Genomic DNA, 16,932 nt, shown 5'->3' with positions numbered 1-16,932 from the left:
CTTGCTTGAGTCAACCTGGCTGCATCAGGGAGCGACTTTGCGCATGGGATTCCACGTCATCTCACTGTGGTGCCACGCTGGCGCGTGGGGTCTCCCTCACCAAACAGCGAACTGGGCATGCCTTGCCCCCTTTCCTAGGTTCAGAGGGAGGCGGTGTTTGGCTTTCCCTCTTCGGGGCCGGAGAGGAAGACGACGATCTCATTGGAGTATCCTGCGCATAAATTATCTTTGCAAGGGATCTTGGGAAGGCGGACGATGTATAAAAACGCTAGCGCAGAGGCGCTCGTGGGTGATTCTCTTTTCATGTTGTACCACGCTACCATGTAAATACTGTATATAAACATTTTTTTCTCCTTCTCCGGCTTCTCTACTCGTCCTCTCCGGGGACTCGGATGGCCCGAGTCCGCACCACGCTACACAAAGGCGCAACAATACAGTCGTCGCCCATGCCCATTCCTTTCAATATATTCCACAAAATTTCCTGATTAACGTTGTCGTATGCCCCAGTGATGTCTAGAAAAGCCACGTACAAGGGCCTATTCTCTATTTTAGATATTTCTATACACTGAGTGAGAACAAACAGGTTATCGTCTAACCGCCTGTCGACTCGAAATCCGTTCTGAAGTTCTCCCAAAATATCGTTATGTTCGGCCCATGTTTCTATTTTCATTTTTACTGCTTGCATCGCCATCCTGTATAGTACCGATGTAATGGTTAGTGGTCTATACGAGCGAATCTTGTCCTTTTCTCCCTTGCCTTTATAGATTAAGTTCATTCTACTTTGTCGCCAACTGTCCGGTATTTGTCCGTCCTTTAAGCTTTTTTCTACTGCTTTTAACAATGCTTCTTTAGTGTTATGTCCTAGTTCGTTAATGAGGCTAACGGGAATCCCATCTAAACCCGCGGCAGTGCGCTTTGGAATTTTTCCTTCGGCCTTTTTCCAGTTGAAATTATCAAGTACTAGCTCTTCCTCTGTTGCTTTCTCCGCCACACTTTTACTCACCGGGGAGATCCCCTGGACGCTCTTTTGAAACGAATCGGCTGTTACCTTTTGGATGTAACCTAGCGCTTCGTACCCTTCCAATTGATTTCCTCTTTCATCTAGAATATGTTGTTGCGTTGTGACAGACTTCCTACCTAGCGCCTTTATGTGGCTCCAAAAAATCCTAGGCGCGGCCTCCTTTTTTTCGTGTATCTCTGTCATCCAGCGTTCACTTTCACCTTTAATTTTTGCCTCTACCAATTTCTGTACAAGGGATTTTTTCTCTAAATATATTTCCCATATTTTTTTGACTTCGTCCTGCGGCCGCTTCTCCTTTTTTGCCTTTCTATGCTCCCGTGATGCTTCGCGTCGCTTCTCGATCGCCTCCCGGATTTCCTTGTTCCACCAACTTTTTGGCTTCCTTTTTCCTTTCCAGCAAACAGCTTTCTTCTCTTTCCCTATCTCCTTCGTCATTAGATGTAACAGCTCACTATACTCCCAGTCCTTGCCTGGTATTTCGCCTACTTCTTCCTCGACTCTTGCGGCTATATTTATTATTTGTTTGTCATTTAAATACGAGCTGCCAGACTTTGATTCCATGCTCATATTTTCAGTTTCGTATCCCATTTGTAATGTTATTCGTTTATGATCACTACCCAAGCTGTTAATGCCTTCCTCGTCTATCCTCATTTCTGTCAGTTTGTGGTAAATTCCTTCAGTCATGAGACAATAATCAATACTTGATTGCTTGTTTCCGACTTCCCATGTGATCTGGCCGTCACATTTAGGCCCCGTGTTAACTATCTCCAGACTATGTTGCTCGCAAAGATCTAGTAATAACTTCCCATTGGTGGGTCATGTGCACGCCACCTAGCCATAAAATTAAGTACTATTACTATGTGTTTAAAAATTGAATTTCACTCGCGCCTTAATTGTAGCCACCAATCCGTTAGCCTCCTCCTCTTGTTGTGGATCCCACCGCTGTTCACCAGTTGTTGCGCGTCGCGGCGACCGCAGTCTGCGGGTAGCGGGGCCGATCGCCGTCGCTCCGTCGAGCCAAGGACCAGGGGAGAGCTTTGAGCAAACTTAACGGATTTATTTACATCTTTACAGGGAGTTGTCGAGATGACAGAAGAGAAGAGAAGAACTAGTGGTTTCACAAACCACGAGCGTGGTGGTTAAACCTTACATAGTTCAGAGCAAGGTTCAGAGCGACGTCCAGCACTCTGCCGCGTCGTTTTATGCCCTGTCGGGCTCCTCCTCTACGAGTCGATCACCAATCACGCACACACAGGTGAGGGGAGGGCGAGCATGCAAGGTCCACGTGAACACTGCACTTTGGTGGCGCCAGCAGGGCTCTTCCTCGTCGTGTGTGAGCCTTTAGTCGAGAGTGCCCACGATCCTGGCCGCATACTTCAAAGAGTCCGCCGATTATGTTCGCTCAATTAGCGGGGCGATCCGCGGCAGCCGCCGCGGTCTCCCCCAGGAAGACGCCGTCCCTGTTGTCCTCTTGGTGGCGTCTTGGCGACACTACGTCTCGTATTCCGGGACAATGCCTGGCGGGCATAGGCAGTCAGCTGGTCGGCTACTTGACAATGGATTAAACAAGCGCCGATCTTTTGAGAGGTGCCCGGTTCGTGGAATCCTCTGGGGAGAGCCCTTTGACCAGCGCCGTCGTCGTCTGCCGTTTAACGCGCCAACGATGCGTGACTGGCCCAGGCGGGAGATAGAGTGGCGGCTCCAAAACCCTCTTTGGCGACATTCCACCCCGTTGGCGCCGCTGTCAATCAGCAGGCGACGTCTCGTGGGGCCGGCCTCTGTTGCTTCCTCCGTCCAGACGTGGCGAGACTGTCCTTTTTGCACTAATCCGGCGTGGCAAATGACTCGCTGGGTCAAGGTATAGCCCGATCGCTACACTCTTCGTTATTTCTGCCCGCGTAAAGTCTGTTTTGCCTTCACTGTCCCTAAACCCCAATTCTTCGAAAAATTCGGCGCCATTATCTTCGACTAAAGGGCGGAGCCCTTTACAGAACATTATCAAATGTTTAGCCGCTTCCTCCTCCTCTTCACGTGCACTACATACCGTGTCTGTGCCTTCGTACTTGGCTCGATACGTCTTGGTCCGCAATACTCCCGTTGTGACCTCGAACAGCAGAGAACTACCATGAGAATTATCGTGTATACGGGCACGGTTCTCTAACGGTTACCTATCTAACTATAGAGCCACGGCCGCGGTCTAGAGGTTCTCTCCTTTTACGGCCTAAGCAGCTGCCGCGAGTAGAATGGAACTACACTCTGAGTACTGCCATCTCGCATCTCGTATACCTGTAGCACATACCCACTTTACGCGTCCGTCTCTCCATCCGTCCTTCTGATAGTCTGTCTGGCTGTCTGTCCTTGCATGCGATGGTCACGCTCCGCGTGAGGGCGTCGTGAGCCAACTCTTCAAAGCGAGTTTTGCAGCATACTCGTTGAATTGTAAATCAGCTGTCTTCGGCCACTTTCTCGCACTAATTACTTCTTCCGCATGTACGAAGCGGCACAATGGGAGAGTTTCTGAGAATGTTTCGCCATTCGTCGTCAATAGGGGCGCAGCCACCCTGACCTTCCATCGTCTGCGCACACAGCACAAGAGAGCTTGTCGATGTGAAAACGTAAAATGGAGGTTCTTGACGGAAAGGAGGAAAAGGATTATTATATAAATCAGGGACAGGAGGAGGATTGCCTACTTAAAGAAATATAATCTTACCAGACGGCTTTCCGCTTAATGTTGGTATGTATGTGCTCGTAGATAATACAGGCTGAAACTAAGTAAAAATGCGGAAGAATCGGGTAATGAGAGGCATACTTCAGAAGGCATAAAGCACTGTCAACAATCAGAGCGATAAATAAACAATGCTGCACCTGTTCTGCAAGCAGAGAGCACCTTTGGTCCTTGGAGTCGTTGGACAACGCCACCGCAATTAAGAGAGGCCACTCACAGGTTGACGAGCGCACCTTCACTTTGCTGGCTATGTTCTATTTTTCTATATTTTTCCAAATACATTTGGAGTGGTTTTCAGGACTAGAAGCAACGGTCTGCAGCCTGACAACTCTTTGAATCACGTACGTGTGTTGTATATCGCATGGCTAAAAAAACAGCGTATAAGGAGAAAGAAAGTAAAAACAAAAAAGAGGACCGTTGCTGCCGAATAACCCCTTCGGACGGCACGCACAGAAAGTGGTTGTGTGCATTGTCAAGATGTTAACACCACCTGGAAATATTGATTCTGGAGACCCAAGCCCTCTTGCATTGCTTTGCAATGCAAGCGACGTCCATGAAGAATGCGAACGAAGTACGCAGCTGCTTATGCTCGCAAGCCACTTGCCTTGGAACTAAAACTCTAGTGCAAATGAGTTCTTCGTTATCCATCGAGTTCGTAGAAAAACATGTTTGAAAATAGAAACTGTCAACAATACAACTATTCGGCAAGTAATTCAGCTTTTTTTTCTAAAAAAAAAACCTGTACGAATTTCTTTGTGGAATAGTGCTACAAGTAGGTTGTTGTCAATTTCCTTTTATCTCTAGTGTAGCTTGCTTTTTTGTAGGATTTACCCATCACGGCTGTATTTCATTCGGTGCTTTGTCAGTATTCAGTCTACAGTTATTTATAGAGGTGGAAATGTTGTAGGCCCGTGTGCACGCTAAACAACCCCATGGCAGGGGGTCAAAATTTCCGGAGCCCTCCACTACGGCCTCTCTTATATTCATATGGTGGTTTTGGGACGTTAAACCCCACAAATCAGTCAAGTCTACAGTAATTTCGCGAGTCGATAAGGCCGTCGCACAACCTTCAGCACGCGCATTACGCACATGGACACATATTAGCTCTGTGAAGGTGTATTGCTGTGTTCCGTCACGACCGCTCGATCACCGTGGTTCCGGATTGTAAGTCACGTGCTGGGACAACACCCGGTGTTTCTTCTCTCCAATTCCCAAACAGTACTGAGCTGTGCCCCATGTGACAAAAGAATATTGTGAGAGAAAACCTCATCATCAACGACTAGTCTGAATTGACAGTCGTATGCAGCAGGCACTTGCGCGATGCGTTGCGTTCCGCATCAGAAAACTTATGCCTGACTCCGCCTACTCTTCTCAAGGACTATCCTTCCTACTTGATTTCGAGTGCATAGAAGCCTCGCAAAGATCCTGCTTCACGAGATTCGCCTCTACGTCATACATCAAGGAAGCGAAAAGCTGAGACAAACGAAACAGATCTGGATCTTACAACTTCACAAGACGCTTTCACTGAACAAGAAACAGTAAGGGTTTGTGCGCAAACAATAAGCAGCGACGCTCATCGTTCGAGTCAATACCAGACTATGAGAGGACGATTGCGCTCCCAAGTGTGACATCATCGATCAAAATGCGAGAAGGTGCAGCAATTGCTGAAAAAGAGAAAAATACATCCCAATATTAACGCGAAAACAAGCACCACGCATGCGTTAAGAAACTCGCAACAGGTGCACGGAAAAGAGAGAAAAAGGCCGTGTTTCTTTTGCATCAAATATAATGGGACGGAAGAAAGCATTTGGCGTGCCGAGGCAAACTTGTAAGGGATGTTTGATACGGCGCTTTCGGTCACAAAAAAGGCTACGATCATGCGCGCACTTTGGGGCTTCTGACACTGCCAGCAAAGTGCACTCTTCAGAGGTATATAGGTCCAAGCCCAGTATCATCAGGTATAAGCAATGCCTTAAACCGTTTGTGCGTCTTCAACGATTGAGCAACTTGTTTTTCAATGAGGTGTGAGTGCAGAAGCGCGCCCGAACTCATGTGCCGGCGTTGCGCGCGCTACACGGAGTGGCGGAGCAACGTCTAGAGTCCCTCGATGCGCGCGCCCAGGCACCCTAGGAAGGTCAGGGTCGCAGCGCCCTCCTCAAAACAGCGGCGAGAGGCATGTACTACACCCGATGCGAAGTCCGTAGGAAGCGAGCGCGCAGATGTAATCTAGCCCAGCCGTGAGACCTCTCGTTTAGTTCTTGGAATGTCCGCTAGATGGTTTATTTCTTGGAATGTCCGCAGTGCATCGAAATAGCAGACAAGGAACACAGGGCCCTGTGGATAAAATTTTTGGATATCAAGGGAGCGTACGATAGCGTGGTTCAAGAGGAATTGTGGGGAATACTGGACACACTAGGCGTGGAAGATGTAGTCACTAATCTCTTAAAGAATATCTAGAAAGGTAACAAGGTAGGTATAAAGTGGGAAAAACAGGTATCCAAGCCTGCAGAGGTAAAACGGGGGCTTAGGCAGGTGTGTCCCTTGTCACCCTTATTATACATGATATACCTACAAGGATTAGAGGCCAAATTAGAGGGAAGTGGACTGGTCTTCAACCTCTTTTTCGTCAAACTAGGAAAACTCATTGAACAGGCACTACCAACATTGATGTACGCAGATGATATAGTGCTAATGGCCGACAACAAGGAAGATTTGCAGAGATTGGTGGACATCTGCGGTAATGAGGGAGATAGGTTAGATTTCAGATTCAGTAAGGAAAAATCAGCAGTCATGATTTTTAATGACAATGAAGGTTGTGAGCTTAGAATACAGGAGGTGATGCTAGAGATAACAGATTAATACAAATATCTGGGCGTATGAATGAGCAATGGGACCGAGTACCTAAGGCAACACAAAATATACGTAACAACTAAAGGTAACAAGAATGCAGCAGTGATGAAAAATAGGGCACTGTGGAATTACAATAGGTATGATGTGAGAGGAATATGGAAAGAGGTCATGGTTCCTGGTCTGACGTTCGGCGATGCGGTCTTGCGCATGAGATCAGAAATTCAAGCAAGATTAGAAATTAAACAACGTGGAATAGGTAGGCTTGCTTTAGGAGCTCACGAGAATACACCAAATCAGGGAGTACAAGGTGATATGGGAAGGACATCATTAAGGGCAGGGTAGCTATAGCAGCAACATAATATTTGAGAAGCGATTGAGAGAAATGGGGGAGGAGCGTTGGGCTAGGAAGGTATTCAGCTACTCGTACATGAAGAATGTCGATACAAAATGGAGGAAGCGAACCAGAAAATTGACTGGTAAATACCTAGAAAACAGCAGGTGGCCAAACCAAAGGGAACTATCGGTTAAGAAGAAAGTGTAGGAAACAGAGACTAACATGTGGAGAATTGGCATGATTAAGAAGTCCGCACTCAAGATCTATCAAACTTTTAAGCAGCAAATTGCCAAGGAAACGATCTATGATAATACTCGGGGTAGCTCTACTGTTTGAGGCCAGGACGGGAGTAATGCGAACCAAAACATATCGAGCCAAATACGAAGGGGCAGACACGGTATGCAGTGCGTGTGGAGAGGAAGAAGAAACTGCGAGCGTTCCAGTCTTCTATGAGCCGCCGATGCTTCTGCCGCTACAAAACTATCCTAAAATGCTTACTGCAGTTACAGTCACGAAGTACCCACTACGCTATAATTGAACTACGCTATAATTGCTTTTGCGAACTGGCGAAGTACACATCACGCGTCTGCTAGGCAACACGAGCACGAGCCCAGTTGCACACTTTGTTGATGGTGTTGATGCTGATAATTAACTATACCTTAGATCTTTGTAAGCAGAGGAGGGGGTGCTCTTAAACAACCCTCTCGTAGTGCTATTCGCATGTTTTGACACTTGGTGTGATTCTACGCTTATGCCACGCAATATTCATGCACACTACATGACATTCGTATAGTGACTTTTTTTTCAAAAACAGTTCGAGAAATGACGTGGTTGAATGCCTGCTTGTCACGCAGAACTGGGTTTGATTACCACTCAAACCAAATATTTTTATTGTTCGCCATCTATCTCGGTTTTCGCTTATGGGCAACGCCGATTTTTCGCTCACACCTCGAGGCACAGACACCAGAATTTCTGCGAAACAAGCTCTGCAATAAAATGGAACACTTTTTTAGCGACTATACTACACATTGCATTTTTTTCACAATATTCGTATTAGGGCGGGAGCCCCTTAACACCGCATATTGTCATAAAGCGCCATCCTGCGTCTACAGCCCGTGTAGCGCAGGTGCGCGTCAACAAACAGATATATCTTCAAACAGAAAAAAGGTTATCAAAAGGCTGTTAGCCAGAACAAGCAAAATAAAAGGCTACAAAACCGTACAAACAGTGACCTTTACCCACCCATTAATCAAAGCGTGTGACAGAACAAATTGTTCACTGGATCGAAATGAGAGCATCTTAACCAGAACAAAACAAATTAAATTACCTCCCGCTAAAGGGAACCATGTGTGGATGCGAAGCCATGGGGAGATTTTTCGCTTGAGCGCGAGATGGTGTACTTTATTGAGAGCTTGTGCTGGCGCTAACGCTGACACTAGTGGCGGTGTGGATGCTGGCGCTCTTCGCAGCATTGCGCAGGAGAGATGGAGGCGCGTGCGCTCCGTGATTTTGTACCGCGGAACTACCGTGGTGCCCCTAGCGGAGTATGCAGCTGTCGCACCATGCCTCTGTAGATAAGAGGATGCCTAAAGAAGAAAGACTGTTCACTCGAACGTTGCGAGCAGTGGAGAGGGTGAAGCGAGAGAGATGAAACGCAGCAAGCGGCGACAGGCTAGGGAGAGAGCGACGTAAAAGCGTGCGAAATGCGAGAGAAGGCGTGACCTACTTGGCACCGCCCCAACACCTGCGGTCAGGGGAGCGCGGTGTGGATCGAGAGACCGAATCACACAGGCTTGTCAAAGAACTGCTTCGCATCTAATGGGTCACAATACCAAAACACTATATATGCGGCAAAGCAGTTGGCGGCATGTGAAGAAATTAAAACATCCGTGAACCACAGAAAGGTTATCGAAAGAACGTTGATCAGAAGAAAATAAAAAACCACAACGCCGTAAACATAGAAATTTAATTACCCATAAGTCAAAAGATATGACATAACAAAAGACTAACAAGAACAAAATCAAAAGCTAATATGCAGTACAAAATAAAATGTCATGATTCATGATCACTGTTTTGTCTTATCATCCGAATTCACTTCGTGGATGAGCATGGATTGTTTTTTAGAGCAAAAGGTGTTATGACTTATGAGACCACAAGGGTAGTTTTTGACGCCATATAGTTGTCAACGCCGATGTCTATAATCACCATCGCGCGAAGTAGGAAAAAAAAACTAAATAAACACCAAAGACACCATGGTATTCCGACCCCGGTCCCCTGTAAGCCAGCCCAGTATTTTACCACCCAGCCGCGACGGTGCTTGAAACTCCGCTGCAAACTCCCCCTAACCAGGTTGCATGCCGAGAAAATAATGTCGTTAAATGAGTAATAAAGCTTTTTAGAACCGCCAAGGAACAACCAGACGTCACACAATGTGAATTGTGTAACTAGTGGGTCGTCGAATGCCCCAACTTATTACAAAAGCTACAGGCATGATTCTTCAAAGTCATCAGCCACACGATGAAAAAAGTTACACAAAATTCCTCGCAAGCGTGTAGCGGCTGAGCACTTCGCTTCTCCGAAGAGGCGCCAGATGGCATAGCGAATCTCTCCCTACTAGACATACATTCTGAGGAGTATTTATGGTGTAGCGGAAACTATGCAAGTATGCTGGCAGCAGTTACCCGAGCAGGTCACGGGATCGAATCTCGGTGGCGTCGGCTGCATTTTCGATGAAGGCGAAAATGCTGTAGGCCCGTGTGCTCAGATTTGGCTGCACGTTAAAGAAGCCCAGGTGGTCGAAATTTCCGGAGCCGTCCACTACGGTGTCTCTCATAATCATACGGTGGTTTTGGGACGTTGAAGGTCACATGTCGATGAATTAGCAGTTACCCGAAGGGTGTTTAATAAAGGCTCAGAAACGTCGCTCTTCCAGCTTTCACTGTGTCTGTGCGGCGTGTTCCATGCAGGCCTGGCATTTCTTTGTAATATTTTCACGTGCAGAAAAGTAATGCCAGACAGCGTGCGTTTCTTCTTCCGAATCACCGTCAGATATTATAATGACCAGCGCTCGTGCGCAAACTGGTGGCTAATACCGTATGAAACGAACTAAAACAATCTATTTTTGTACGCTATTGCATCAATGCCCACTCTATAGAGTGCACTGTTTTTAGAAATAAAACACGAAGCTTGAGCAGTTACATGCATGTTTGCGTGCAGTTATAACTGCCCCCTTCTCTGCGCCACCATTCTGTGTCTGGAAAACTAATCGAACAGTGGTACGGCAGACTCGTAAGCACGAAAACGGCCCGTGCATTTCACCTTTCTTGACCTTTTTGATCTCATGTCAGGACACATAAAACACAGAGAACATTCTTTAACGGCCTAAAATTGCGGCACCCATGAATCGGAAATAAAATTGTCTACACACGGAGACAGTTCTCGATGTTTTTGTTTGGCATGCATCTCATTTTTCACTATAATTAACGGCGAAAAAATGGGCGATCAATGGTCGATTCATTGGATTGATGTCACCATTTCTTGCAGGGATCATTTCTAACTCCCAGCAGCCATAGCTGTTTCCTGAAGTCGAGGAGCTACTTGCTGAGAATACTTAATTTGCGACTTAGCCTTCTTGTGTCCCTGAAAGCTTGGTGTGGTTTTCATACTCATCAGAAATTTGCAACTCAACCAATAAAATTGAATTGCATGGTGTTGTCTTCAAGTTCATACGTTCGCAACTGCATACAAGTAATTCACATTTTGCACGTCATAAGCCATACACATCCGCTGCTGGATGTCAGCCAGAGCTTGGCAGTTCGTAGCTTCAGCATGGTGTATATGTGTGTGTCAGAGGGGAGGGGGGGGGGGGGTAACATAAAGTATGCTTTTGTGTATTGTAAGTATATTGTCATCTTCCTTCCACTGCGATGACATTCAGTGAGCGCAATGTTACAGATGTGGCCCGGTTTTGTGTATGAGTTAGAGCGTTAAGTAAGGGAAGAGGCGATCTTCGAACAACTGAGAATAACGGCGCGCGCAAAAGAATGTCACGCTTCAACGGCTGAGAATGCATTTCCGCTAGTCCCTTCGGCCACTCTTCACGCACAATGCATAGGCAAGCTGCTTTCGAAACATCGCGAGCACATCAGACATCTCAGCTGGATTGCCGCAGACGAGCACGTAAAACTTTTGCTCGTTTACGCTCTTCAATTCATTCAGTGCTTTCTACAGTGATGTCAATATATATATATATATATATATATATATATATATATATATATATATATATATATATATATATATATATATATATATATATATATATATATATATATATATATATATATATATATAAACTGTGTTGTAGCTTTGTAGCTTCAAGTAAAATAATCTACACTGAGTTACAGCAGCAAAAAATCTATATAATATATATAGAGCAGCACTTTCATTTATTAGAGCACTACTATTAAGTAAACTACGCTAATTAAAAAGGTTTCATACACTTAAGAGCACAAGGTTTTTTAATGTAAATGATTAACAGTGTCGTCATGCAAAATTAATGACTAGTGAGCACAACAGGGAATTTTCGACGTTCATCGGTAGAAAAAGCAAAATGCTCGAGTGGCTTTCTCAGTTCAGGAAACCCATAGCCTAACTATACGGGGCTCGAGCCTAAATCACAAGCCTCGGCTTATCTTCAGCATCAACATTGCTTTGGAAGAACAGCAGCATGTCTCGGGATACATTTTGAGTGTGAGCACCTCGAAAACAGGTGGCGCAGCTGGCCGACTCAAAGATTTTCACTAAGTCCCTTTAGCACTGTCTGACTTGAGCCTTTGGAGCATTAGGCAGTTTTAGAGTAGCATACGCGAAGATAGCGTTCGCTGTGGTTTCCCGCTTTTTGCTTCATTTAAAAGATCCGCTAGGGGATATCGTACGACGCATGCGTAGAGGCGACAAACGCTAATGCAAAGCTTTGTGTTTACCGTTTGAAAACTCCCCATTGTCCGCAAGGTATACCAAAGGGGCCACATGGTCGTATAGATTTACTTCGACATGTAGACGGAGCACGCAGCTGTCCATGTCGTCTCCCAAAGAATGGCCAAAATTATTTAAACGACTTCATTGGGGAATACAGTAAATGCTCAACTTACTTGAACTGAACACGAAAATTCTGGGGCATGCCACCGTTTTATGAGAACAATTTTCAGGGTGGAATGGGAAACTTGCAAAACAATGATACATGAAACGTTAAAAACGAATTAACTGGAATGAATTAGGGCCAAGAAAGAACAAAGATAAACGCCGCAGTAAATTCTGCATAGTTTCTTTTTTTTAATCTCTTAAAAAAGAGAGAGCAGCAACACAATAGGTCGATGAGTGAAAATGAGAGGAAAGAGATGGACGCGTGTTCGTTCTCCTACCCTGTAGTGTAGGCGAACTGATGGAGTATATGGACGACAAAAGTGAGATAAAACGCACAACATCCAGTGCCCTGCATTTATTCATCGTGCGCATTATGATAGGTCCGCGCCTGCAGCTGTCATCTGCGCAAGTTGACAAGAGCACGACCATTTGTCTAAATCCAAACAGGTATAAGGCAGCCAACACGCGCACTTAATTCGCTCACCTTGACGGCGCTGAGCGGCAGGCCCATCTCCGCGGCCAGGATTGCCAGGTCGCTGAAGTTCGGGTTTCGATTGCGCTCGAAGGCCGCCTCAAGCTCTCGCTCCTGGAAGCCGAGCACCATGGGCAGCCGGTACGAAGGCTGCAGGTGCGCATGGATCGCGGTGCTCGCCATTCTGTGCGCGGCCAGCGGAGACCAGGGCTTTTCAAGGGCAGCGCCGTCGTCGCCTCGCGCGCCACTGTCCATGCGTGGGTCGCTCGCTGCCTTGACCGTGGGCGATTCGCGTCGGAGAAACATGGCAGCGGCGCATTCAAAACAAACCGCCAGCGATGCTCGTTCGCGCGGCGGCCGACACCCCTCGATTCGTCATTTGGCTGTGACGGCCCTGGCGCGTCGCGTGCGGAAACGGCAACGCGCGCCGCGGATGCCGAGGACATCAACTCTGTGCTCGCCCGCTTTGACAGCACAGAGCGCTGTCATTATTGGGGCATCGGTATGCACGCATAAGCAAAACGCGCAGCTTCTGCGGTCCGCAACAGCTAATTATGTCCGTCGAAGGTAGGCACATGCTTTTTTTTTGCATAACACACTACATTCAAAGTCACAACACCTTAAATTCACTAAACAATGACTTTTGGGGTTTACGTGTCAAAACCATGATATACTCACGGAACACCCGGGAGATGACTGAATAACTCTCACCACCAGAGGTTACTTATTGCACATCTAACTATAAGCAAACGGGCGGTTTTGAAATTCAAACTCATCGATCTGTGGCATCGAATCGATTGGGAATCGAACCAGGGCCTTCAAGCATGGCTACCGTAGCTAAGTTATACTCCGGCTAAATATAATGCAAGTGCACAAGTCCACGCAGTTTTGTGTTCAGACCACTTTAGTACTATATGCACAAACTTTTATGGTCGTCCCATGCTGCTAGTACCGGTGCTTATGGCGTTCTCTGGTTTAATAAAAAAAAGTATCAACGGACTTTCTGGCAGCTGCGTGAATATCAGTTTTCTCCACTTAAGGGAAGCTATATGCCAGCTATTTATTTGCTATTAGTAATATCTTGATATTATTAAAAAGTCAGCGCACAAGAAGGGAACTCGCTATTGGTCATAGTTAAGTTAGGTGGTTAATTTTATTACAATTGTTTGATTTGCCACCTATTTAAATGTATCTTGATTGAACTCAGCAGTTATGCAAAACGATTCGGTATACGGCTGTGGAATCAAAATGGAAGATTGCGGCTATGTCAGTCTGTTCTTCAAACAACCCACAATCAACAAGTGTGGGCGGGTTGGTAATCTTGCATACAGGTTATTCTTAAGCAGCGCTCAAAAAGAAAAAAAAACATGAATGAAAATGAACACCAATAAAACGTTGACGTAAAATGTGCACGCTTCAAACCGATGTTCAACTCAGAGCCTGTTAGGTCTACCTTTCCTTGATCATCATTTCGTTTTGAGCGCTGTTTAACACGTAATGTAGAGGGGGGCATGCATGCACAGTCTGCATTTTGCCAAATGTAGACATCTGACTTTGTAAAGCTCGCGGACCGTCTGGTAATCCCTCTGAACCAGTAGCCTTTTTCGTAATGTCAAAAACACTCGTCGAAGATGTCTGGTGCCTTTAGATGAACAATGAATGGATAAATTCCTAACCTAAAGAAGCGCTTTCTTCACCAAATATTTCTTAACAATTCTCTCTGTTGGTATTTAGAGCATGCAAACAGACAAGAAACGAAAGACAGAGGTATAGTCAGCCGAGCGCTCACTCAATAACAAAACATTGTGAGGCAAAAAATAGTAAAGGTCCTCAACATCAATGCTAAAAGCACTGCCGCCAACTGGCTTCTCTTGGCACAGAAATTTCACAACAGAGGATGAGCTAGGAATGTAGTAAGGGTAATCAAATGTCAGAGTCTCCAAATGTTTCTGTATAGGTATATAGCCTGACATTGCGTAGAGCCAGGTACCCTTCCCGGAAAAGATGGCTCTAAATGGGACTTCGGGCTTGTGCGTCTGAGCGGAGAAAAGCACATAGCGTAGAATGGATTAAAAAAACTGTTGTAAGCAGGCGTTTGTTCTTTTTTGTCACTTCCTGTGTGCGTTGGTTGGCATCTTATTGCTATACCGTTAACGTGCGTTAACTAACCAAACACACAGTTCTGCTTGTTTTGCCATCATGCGCTGTATTTGTTACAGACATTTATACGCTACAATAAATGCCTTGAATAGTACATTAATTTTCGTGCAAACGTTTAAGAACCTTGAAACGACGCGGCGATATGCGAGCATAACACTTCACATGTTGTTTGGCGTTCTCAAATTTACCCTTCACACTGCTATGAAGGCGCAACCAGTCGGTATAGTGGGTATAGTGAAGGCTTCCGTCAAAATGAACGCGATGCACTCCAGATACCGCTTCGTGTTTTAGAAAGAAGGATTGTGTTTTCTCAGCATATGCCATAGTTCATTAGAGCTAGTAAAAAAAAAAGGTGTTCTAAATGCGCTGGATCTTTGATGTTGGTCCCCTCCCTAAGGGGTTATAGATTCGCTTGTACTCAGACGCTGAGTGACGATGAGCGAGCAGCGATGACGGTGACAATTTTAGTGTCGTCATCGTAGTGTTTACATGTGGTACCGTCTGGCGGTGACGCCTGGCTGTCTGGCAACGGCTTCACTTTGTTTTGCTTGGATAGTGCAGCACGTTAGTGTGAATCCTGCATTTCCGTGGTGCCGCTTCGGGGGATTTGTCATGAGCGTGAATGTGATTATTTGAGACAACGGTCATTGCGAACAAGTAACAAGCACGCAGCTTTCATAAGTCTCCCCAGCCAGCAAGGCCAAAGCGCGCGTCTTCAGCTGCCTCGTCGCTGCGCGGTCCGGCATCGATTTTAGAATCACAGTTCAGAAGCCGATCGAACCGAAACTGATTCGCCACGCCACGAATCATCACGATTCTATATTTCTCAGTGTTTTCATCGTCACTTGTGGACGCTGATGACAACGGTGACGAGAAGGGGGGAGGGTGGAGTGAGCCTAATAAAATAATAAACAGGAGACATAACGGATCCTTGACTGACCCATCTGGACCTATTTGGTGAACATAAGCCACGTCGGGTACAATAAAATTTCCTATCCTTTGTAAACACATCCCACCAATTGATGACATACTGGGGGAAGTTCAAGTTATTGGATGAGTTCAGGAGGGTGACATGTTCTACACTTTTGTGTGCCTGCCAAATCCAGGGTTCCTATATATTGATCTATTGCCGCCTGTCACAATCAAGTGTCACGCATGCCTCTAAATCTACGCGTGAATACCACGTGAAGTATCCACTTCTAAATATTGTCTGACATGGGCTCAATATTGAGTTTTAGGCTATAAGTTTGATGATTCTAAAGTAAAATGCTATTTCAATTTCTTTTGTAACTTGCCAAGCTATAGTGCTATAGGTCTTATATTATCAGTATGCGCACCTATACTACTTGTTTTTAAGCAAGGAGATTATATTTGTGATTCTCGTGCCTAAGCTGCCAAATCACGTGGCACTCCCTCCTGGTATTCATCTAACTTCCATGATTCCGGATATATACGCAACTGATTCCTGTTGCAATTAATTCGTTTTCAAGAGATGCACTTGAAATCACACAAATGAACCTGTCCAAGAAGTACGTCAGCTTTGTCATATCGATATATAGGATGAAGAAAATCTCCACGCACTTTGAGAGTTGTCTACAATTTCCTTGTGGGAACAGTAATTTGACTGCGGCCTTCTCTCGAACGTTGCTGTTGAGCAGTATTGCCATTTCAGTTGCTTTCAAGTTTTCGTCTGCTAGAATGTCTGCAACTCAAGGCACGTCCCGTGCCTACCGAAACGCGCGTTTGGCGTCAAATCGTCGACCACTTGTCTACTGTGGTAGTTGGGCGTGTCAGTTCATGAGCGACCACCCACCGGTACCCCACTCCACCCACCGGTACCCGAAAGCCTTGCTTATGCATGGCTGCAGAGTCGCCGTTGGTGGCTACATTGAGCCAAATGGGACGGAAATTTGCAGTTGGCTTCATGACTACGTGTATATTTTTCAAGCTACCCGTCAAGGTGGTCTAGTGGTTATGGTACGCGGCTGCAGACCCGCAGGTCGCGGGAACGAGTACCGGTCGCCACGGCCAAATTTTTGATGGTGGCAAAGACGCTTGAAGTCCGTGAACTTTGATTTGGGTGCACCTTATAGAACCCCAGGTGGTCGAAACTTCTGGAGCTATTCTACTACGGCGTCTTGCATAACGATGTGGTGGTTTTGCGGTGCTAAATCACAACTATCATTATTTTTGAAGTTCAAGGTCTACTTTCGTGCATTAAGTAT

General features: G+C 45.9%; 1 protein-coding gene across 1 annotated transcript in view; it reads right to left on the bottom strand.

The window, feature by feature from the left end:
- LOC119183337 (pituitary homeobox 3) overlaps positions 1–12,937 on the bottom strand; it is a 39,676-nt gene extending 26,739 nt beyond the window's left edge. Inside the window, exon 1 of the mRNA XM_075881923.1 lies at positions 12,560–12,937. Within this exon, the coding sequence (XP_075738038.1) occupies positions 12,560–12,853 (294 nt within the window). The 5' untranslated portion in view covers positions 12,854–12,937. The remainder of the gene's footprint in view (positions 1–12,559) is intronic.
- Positions 12,938–16,932: the final 3,995 nt, after the last annotated feature.

Source organism: Rhipicephalus microplus, chromosome X (assembly GCF_043290135.1).
Source record: "Rhipicephalus microplus isolate Deutch F79 chromosome X, USDA_Rmic, whole genome shotgun sequence".
Taxonomy (NCBI): domain Eukaryota; kingdom Metazoa; phylum Arthropoda; class Arachnida; order Ixodida; family Ixodidae; genus Rhipicephalus; species Rhipicephalus microplus.
The sequence above is the reverse complement of the archived record's forward strand: the minus strand, read 5'-3'. Positions and strand labels throughout refer to the sequence as shown.